Below are 8,824 nucleotides of genomic sequence, written 5' to 3' on the forward strand. Positions count from 1 at the left end.
TTTCTTTTTTATTAAGATGTTTACGAATGCCTGCCCGATATACAGCGATTTTTAATTCCCGAAGGCCTTTATTTTATAGTGCAAGATCAATGCCTTATTTGGGCTGCATTATTCCTCAAGGTGACTGCATGTTAAAGCTGCCCTAGAAACATAGAAGAACATTTTTCTTGTTTTTTGTTATTTAAGATTAAGATCAAATTTCCATTTTTTTTTTTTACAGCAGTGGGGAAGAACAGTGATAATGGAGTTGGGTAGGAGGGAGGAGAGACCTTAGCTTTATTTAATGGAGTTGGCTGTGTTGGAGTTGTGTATTTGTGAAAGGTCAGAGATAGAAGGAAAAGAACACTTTGTTAAAACTGCATGCGTTGATATTCAACTCCTTTTATATGCTATGTTTTAGCATCTATCCAACGATTTCTGTCTCTTTTGTAGTCTTTATTCTGCCTTTTTGTCTTTCATATGTACTTTTTTTTTTTTTTTTAAGTGTAATTTGGCGTCCTCTATTCTCCTCTCCTCTCCTCTCCTTTGCTACTTCCCATTTTGTTCCCTCCTCCTCCATCTCCTCCTCTCACCGGTCGCACATTTTTTTTCCGGTCGTAATCACTCCCTTCAGTGTCAGCAGGGTGTGGAGTTATTGTCTCCTGTAATTAACTGGTTATCAAACAAGAACATTTCATTAAGGTACAATTAGGGGCTAATTCAGGCGGGACACCTCTGTGTCAGGATTACGATGGAGGCATATGCTCTCCCCTTGCAGCTTTGTTATTTTTAATTCATACTGACCTGCAGCCTCTGACGGCTTCAATTGCTAATGAATCCACTCACTTTGGAATAATTAGACATCCTTAGGCATGGTAATTTATTTAAAAGTATCTGTCGTTGCACAAATCATTAGCTGTGTTAAATTGATTTGAAATTAAAGCTGCCTGAAGTTTGGGGTTCATTAAAGGGGCAGCCGTGGCTCTATCAATATTTAAGGGGTGAGGGGTAAGGTTGTCACTTTTTTTTTTTTTTTTACAAAAACTGTAATTCATTTCTTAATTAGGATTAACTTTTTTTCATTATGAAAGTCTGTGGTGTATTCCTGTATTTTGGCGTTTCCAATCCAATGCAGTCTTGTTCCAAAATACCTGGATGTATATTATGGCGGGGAAATAATAATGTAAATAGGGATGAGTGAGAGGATAAACATCAGCTGTTTGAGCAAGAGATTGTATCCGTCTTCATCCCGGTTTGTTTGCTGTTCTGTGTGTATGTCTTGTTTGTTTATTGACTGTATGTGTTAGCAGCTGCTAGCCTTTGTGCATTTGGCAACACATGAATGCTTAATGATTATTCTACCCCACCTCTTTGAAAGGAATGACCCCATCCATGGAGCTACAGACAGTCTCTCACTTTGGATCAGTAATTACCCGCTGTATTCGCACACACACACACACACACACACACACACACACACACACACACACACACACACACACACACACACACACACACACACACACACACATTCTCTTTCATATTACTAAAATGCTCCAGAGATGAGCTGAGAGCTGAGTCTTCCTCATTGATTTAAGGGTGGACTTTTTGCAACTTGTTTTCCCAGCATCAAAAAGGCAATGGCAGTTACAAAGAGCCTGTGAGTGACATGTGATGACATTAACTTGAATTCCCTGTCTTAACGCATCATTTGAGGTTCATTCTGAAAGCTTGAGATTGCCTCTTTGCTAATGCCGTTTTGAATTCTTTTATTTTTTCCCCTCCTCGTCTGAATGATTTTCAGGGACATCAGCCCTGATTAAGAGATGAGCAACAGCCTTAATAGAGGAAGAGGCTGAAAAGCAACACACAAACAGCTTCTCACTCCTCCTTTTGCTCCATAATATTTCAAACTCCATTTTCATGTTGTTGCACACAAGCTTTCTCTGCATTTCATTCTGGACATTTTTGAAGCCATAAACGATTCAAATGCAGCAAGATCATGCAGCCGGTCAAAAGTCCTTGACTTGATAACTGTGCAATGACTTGTGCAATGAATGTATTTGATATGTTTTTCATCGCAGAGCACACTGCCTGGTCACACAATCTTTCCATGACTCCCAAAATCTCATCCACATCAGTCAGTGTGGACCACAGGGTCATTTTAGCTTTTGGCATCACTTTGTAATCAATCGTTGTTGTTGTTGTTGTGTTTGCTCCTGCAGAACTACAAGAGGAAAACAGAGGCTGCTAAGAAAGAGTACCTGAAAGCCCTGGCCGCCTACAGAGCCAGTCTGGTTTCCAAGGTAACTACGTGGGTCACATCTTTGATATACATGGGTCAGTGGCGATATAAGGGATGACAAATTAGACAGAGAATTCCTTTCACTCTTATTCCAAGGAAAGGGTCCACTTTCAGCACAGGGGGGTTAGTATTTGTGTGTGTGTGTGTGTGTGTGTGTGTGTGTGTGTGTGTGTGTGTGTGTGTGTGTGTGTGTGTGCTCAGAGGAGAACTGTGAAAATTAGGCCTTAAACACACAACCAATTTGCAACCTGGGGACAAATGAAAAGTAACGGTATACGTCTGTGCGTGCACGCTCATCAGTGTGCACATGTAAGAGTAGAAGTGGGCATTACCTATCATTTGCTGTCCTCCTGGTGTTTCTGTCCTCCCTGATGGGAAACTAATGTGTTGGCTGAGGTTTGCTCACACCTACTGCTCTCTCTTTGCTGTAGGTTACTCCAGTTTAGCCCAGAACATTAACACCTTTCTACCCGCGTTTGTTTTTTAAAAGCTGATATAATATGTTCCCTAAACTCTCTGTACATCTGCAAGACGTGCAATAGTTTTCACAGTGCAGGACTGTTTCAGTCTATTTAATCTGTTGGTGCTCTGCATTTCATTTCAGCGTTTCTGCATTGTTTTCGAAACACAACTCTAAATTGCCTTAGCATATACCAAAGCTCCTCCTCTTCCCCCTCCCTCTTCCCCCGGTCCTCCTTCCTCTCCTCCGCACAGCGCCACACTTCCTCTCATGCTCATGGACCGAAAACAAGCACCTTGATTAAGGCATGAATAGTTAATTCATCAGCCTCTTCACTGTGGCATACTTTCAACTAAAAAGACTATTCTCATCTCTTGTCTTTGGGGCAATTAGACATTCATGTCAGAGCTCCTATACAGAGGCTTGATTGATACTATATGTTGGTAGATTGCCAGTCAAAAAACTGACTAACAAAAATAAACCTGCAATCCCCCTCCCCTCCTCACTCATTCAGGACCAGCCAATCTGAATCCAGGGCTGGATCTCATGATTCAACGCAACTCTTTTTTAATTACCAATGAAGGAGTCTTTTCAAAGTGAATTGGGGCGGGTGGAATTGGAGGTAATTGGAGTATCATTTGAAGGATTCACATCTTCAGCGTGCACCTGTTGCCTTTTTGTTTGGTGACGCATGTCGGTTTGTTTGGGAGAAGAAGAAAAAACAAAAGTTTGATTGCTTCCCACAGTATGTCATGGCACTTCTCTTGTGTTCATTTGAATCCAAAAGCTTCCAAGCACAGAGAGTGATTTAAAAAAAAGTCTAAATTAAAAAAGTCACACTATGAAGTAGATTTCACAGATTTCATAAACGTTTCAATCCTCATAAACTCTCATTTGACACATATACTGTTCATATATTTCCTCCGATGAATTTGAAATAATTGTACTGCAATACATCACAAGGTAAAACAGATCACACCCATCCTCTCACCTCTTTCCTTCTCCCTTCACATCATTTCTTCAGTATTTCATTTTCCACTTGACCCTGCAAATGTATGTGACCCTCTCTTTTATCCATCCCTCCATCCCATCCCATTGATTATTTCACGGGTTCAGAGGGATGGATGTGAGCCATTACTAAATAGCAGACCACCACAAATCACTCCAGCCCGTCTGACAGTTAATGAGAAACACTGGATGTATTTCATACATACACCACCTCATAAAGGAAAGGGAGACAGAAAGACCTGCAGAATAAATGTGTGTGTCATCAACAGTGGTTTGTGTCAGATAAATAAAGAGAGGAGGAACAGACCGGGTCTAGCATTACCCGCAATGGCTAAACATCTTATAAACACTTTAGGCAATGAATAATACAGAATTAGTGCACATTGTTACAATACTACCATTTACAGCTCAATGGCATTTTCACATCAAATTAACATTTCTTGGAAGAGAAGCCATGCCACTTTTGTATTTATTTCATGAAGTTATTTAAATAATTGTCTCAGAATTTGCCAATGCCATCTGCTCCTTTTCTTTTGCTTCATTGACATATTGTTTTGAAAACTTCCCCTGAGAGAGTTGTCTCTGTGGAATTGAGGAGGCACAAAGAATTATGGGACAGCTTTATCATTTAGTGACTATCAGCTCCATCAGCTTTTGGATGCATGCTCATATCTGTCTCAAACTCTATTTGCAGACTAAAATTGCCCTATAATGTCCATACTATTCGTATTATAAGCAATATGGACACAGGGTCACAGTACTGCTTGCTTCTTGGAAGAGCAGTGCAAAATTACTACAGCTAATTTACACCAAAACGAAATAACACAAATCTTACAGATCTGCATTTTAATAAGAACTCTGTCAAATTTTGAATATGTTAAATATTCAAGTCCTAACCATTACATGAACTCTTCAGCAAGGTGCACACTGTTAATATTTCATTGAATACTTGATGTATCCACAAAAGATAATTCCAGTTTATTACAACCTGGGTCATGCAGTAGTTCTAGTGGTTAAGATATCATTTTAGCCAGATTATCTAAACCACTTTATTTGGAGGAAAGCACACAAAATAAACCTCATTTCATAATAAAAACTATGCTAAAACGATAAAAATCAGATCCACATTGTAAAAAACTGGAATGGCTCTTTAAGGCTGAAGGTAGTGTAACAATGAGTGTAAACATTTTTTCTTCTCCGCCGTCCCCCCTCTAGACATATAATGATCCTGTGGAGACAAAAAGTGCCCAAACAAGCCAGGCTTCTCCACATATGATGCCAGCCAACCCACCCCTGTACAGTGTGCCACATCCCCCACAGCCGTCGTCGCCCTACCTGGGGCCCGGGGCCTTCCCTCTCACCGACCTGCAGAGCTACGCAGGACACGCCCCTCGCCACACCCTGTCGCAGACGCTCAGCCAATCGCAGATGCTGCCCAGCATTAGTGCCTCTCCCCCTTCCTCCTTCCAGATCAGCCCACCCCTTCATCCCCACCAGCAGCTCTCCCTGCACCAGAGCTCGCTCCTCAACCAGCCTATCCGCATGCAGCAGGTCCAGTCCCAGCCAATCATCTCTCACCAGATGGGGCTGCAGGCCTCTCTTCACTCCCCACCTCCTGGACAGCAGGTAGAGCAACAAACTAAGGCACACTTGCTGCTGTGGAATACTTTCTACTTTAAGATGTTGAGCTTCATTTTCCTTCTTTCTCCAGGGATTTTCCCACCTCCAGTCAGAGTATCAGAAGAGCATTGGTGGCTCCCAGTCTCCAGGAGCCCCTGGACCTGGTCCAGGTCCTGGAGTGGCTCAGAGCCATGACTGGGACAGTGAATACTGCAATCGGGAGTGTGGCAACCACTGCAGGTCAGTGAAGACAGAGGAGACAGTTTTATTTGCTTCCCGCAGTCGGTTCTCCACAACAACCTTTGTTACTGCAACTTATCAAATCATATGGTCTTGAAGGACATTTTGAATGGAGACAAATTAATCAAGCATATGGACATTTGCTTCTGATGTTTGATGTATTTACTTAAACTACATATTTTATTGTTAAAAAGTAAATGTCAATCTTTTTTTAATTCAGGTTTTCCCGGTTGAATTTGTCAGATAGATACAGACCAATCTAAGTCTTAGACCAGAGCTCCCTTAGAAATAAGTATATATAGTCTTGTCAGACGTCTTTCCCACTGCTTTCACAATATAAGTGTTGAAAATTGTCAGCTCCGTTCCAGTGAGACAGGGGAGACAGCTGGAGAGGTAATAGTGAGATAATAGAGCTTGTCATGTGTTTGTCAGACAGCAGTAAAAAAAACAGATGTTCCTAACACAAGTTTTCACTGTTATTGTACTAAACGGTTTGGCAGGGTATGCAGTCCTGCAGCACTGGAAGATATTCTAAGTGTACAGTGTTTGCTAGAGTACTATGGGATGTTTCGTTTAATTTACAGGTTTTGGTTAGGGCAAGGTAGAAGCTAAGAGAATGGGTGTCTCGTCTTAAATTGGGGACATCAGGGAATGAGAAGTGCTTGCAATCAAAAGAAAATATACTTCTTATTGTTCTGTTCTTTTGTGTTTGAATCCTTCTTTTCTTTGCCATTTTGTCTTTGTTCATAATCTAACCTGTGCTTTTGTGTTTTGATTGGCAGGGACAAGCCACTCTACCTCACCTGAAACTGAAGATCATGGTCTGTCGACAAATATGACACGAGGAGTCTACTCTCACCCCCTCATTCCCCCCTCACCCCTATCCCCTCAACCCTCTTCTGATCTGCACACACTTACACACAGTTCACACCTAACATACAATAACATACATACACATGCAAACATTCACAAACACACGTTCCACCTCCCAAATCACCACCACTTTCTTTTTGTCAGTGTAATTATTATTTCTCTCAGTTTCTAGAAGAATTTGTGAGTTTTTTGACTAGATGACTGCTGTCTGTACCACTTAATGTATTAGCAGTCCTCTTGCTGTTTAACATTTGCCAAGCACTTATAAGGCCCCCCTTCCCCTCCCTCCTGCTCCCACCATCCTCTCTGAGCTGTGTGTCTATGCCCTCCACGATATACAGGCCGGGCTGTTAGAGCACTCCTCTTCTGTGTCACCATTAAAGTCCCCTCAGGGACCCCATCCAGCTTTAATTAGAATGAGAAAGAAAAAAAATGCTCTTCCTCTTCTTTAATCATTTTAATTTCCCTTTTGTGTTTTTTTCTTCTTTTCTTTTTGTTGTTGTTGTTGTCGTTGCTGTTTTATTTATTTCTGGCTTGCAAAATTGTTCCTCTTTTTTTGCCAATAAGCGTTGGGCCCTGTACTGTAGAAAAAATATTAACTTCTAGTAGGTTCAGGCTTTGATGTTATGGTAGCTTTGCTTAAGGGCCTGCAAATTGATACAAAAAGCTTGGGTGGGGAAAAGAAACAAAACAAAAATAATCTTTTTTTAATATGTAAGACCTGTTAAGGTCTACTGAGCTGTCACAGTGTGATTGTAAATATCACTTTTATGGGATCAAATTGGGAATTGGAAGTCTGGATAGATTTGTTTCTTCTTTAATATTACATGTAAGTCATCGTGTGTGTGTGTGTGTGTGTGTGTGTGTGTGTGTGTGTGTGTGTGTGTGTGTGTGTGTGTGTGTGTGTGTGTGTGCGTGCGTGTGTGTCTGGACGTGAGAATGTACCCCATTCATGACGTGTGAAGTCGAGTGTGTATGTGCACGGACACACACTTGCATTGTGTTGCAGTGTTCGAGTGTTGAGTCTTTCTCGTGAATTTTAACAGCCTTGTGCAGCTGGATTTCAGAGGAGTATTTCACACTCTCGTTCTTGCATTAAATCTGTGCTCACTGGTGTGTTTTTTTCCAATAAAGTTCAATCTAAAACTGAATACACAATATGTGTCCTGCAGATCATTAAATGGAAAGAGCCAGGTGAGAGATAGAGAGGAAAAAGATTTGAAAGAGAAAGAAATGCTGTGAGATAAAATGAGATATAATGTTGCAGGTAAAAAAAAAAAATATATTGCCTCAAAATGCCCCCCACCTCCCTTTTCTTATTTTGTCTGACCATAATGTCAATTTTGTCTCCTTGACATGCAGACGTGAAGTAATGAAATATGTGAATGGAGCCATCACATCCACATTACAGTGATTTTTTATAAGTTTCTACTTGATGTTTGGTTGTGTTGATCTCATCTTTTTAACTTTTTGTGTGATTAACAGAAATGCATTTTGCTGACAAAGACATCTGTATTTATCTCTTTACTGTAGCATAGTTGTTACAGATCTATAACATTTTAAGTTGTGTAAAAAAAAACAACATGCCAATTGTAGTTATTTTATTTGTAAAGCCAGTAATGATAAATATTTTAAATGGTTATCAAAATATTGTTTTCGCTAGTTGCCCATCAGCCGTTTGACAGGTTTTCTTATTTATGAAAGAAATTAGATCACTTTTGCTTCTTACAATGGAGGTGTATTTTTATTCTTATTTTATTGTTTCATTTCCTTTGGTTTGATAGAAATAATGATGACCACAACAATTCTTTCTTTATTTTTTACATTTTGGGTGCTGCTCCTTTTTTTTCTTTGCCAGCAGCATCTGTTTGTGTCACAATGCTTCTTTTATTTCAAACCTGCATAATAAAAAAAAGTTTAAAAGTGATCACGCCTGATGCCTTTTAATTTCCCTGCAGACATTTTGTCCCCTTCTCTAATGAGATGATCACACCTTCTTTTTTTGTTTTAAAGAAATGATAATCAATGTTTTAAAGATCCACCAACACCCACAACTTACTGAACCTTACAGTGCATTTGCACTTAAGAGGGTCACATTTGTATCCTATATTTATATTTAGCTGAGGGCTCCAATGGCATTAGCTAATTGGCCATGGATACAGAGTAAACCGGCCAGCGTGGATATTGCCAGTAAACTATCTTAACAAACAAGAGAGCAGATGCGACAAGACGTTTGTTTTTGAAAGTGGTGCATCGTAGGCGTCTAGTGTGAGATAAAGAGAACAGAAATGCAATGTGCACACAAACTCAGGCAATCATCCAAGTACTGATTTTACCCC

General features: G+C 40.3%; 1 protein-coding gene across 7 annotated transcripts in view; it reads left to right on the forward strand.

Moving 5' to 3' along the window:
* Nucleotides 1–8,412, forward strand: part of tox2 (TOX high mobility group box family member 2) — a 113,928-nt gene extending 105,516 nt beyond the window's left edge. For all 7 annotated transcript variants that reach the window (XM_078248963.1, XM_078248965.1, XM_078248967.1 and 4 more), the window contains 4 exons: nucleotides 2,205–2,285; nucleotides 4,968–5,378; nucleotides 5,464–5,612; nucleotides 6,395–8,412. In XM_078248963.1, the coding sequence (XP_078105089.1) occupies nucleotides 2,205–2,285; nucleotides 4,968–5,378; nucleotides 5,464–5,612; nucleotides 6,395–6,419 (666 nt within the window). In that variant the 3' untranslated portion in view covers nucleotides 6,420–8,412. The remainder of the gene's footprint in view (nucleotides 1–2,204; nucleotides 2,286–4,967; nucleotides 5,379–5,463; nucleotides 5,613–6,394) is intronic.
* The last annotated feature ends 412 nt before the right edge of the window (nucleotides 8,413–8,824 follow it).

The sequence above is a fragment of the Sander vitreus genome, chromosome 4 (assembly GCF_031162955.1).
Source record: "Sander vitreus isolate 19-12246 chromosome 4, sanVit1, whole genome shotgun sequence".
Lineage (NCBI taxonomy): Eukaryota > Metazoa > Chordata > Actinopteri > Perciformes > Percidae > Sander > Sander vitreus.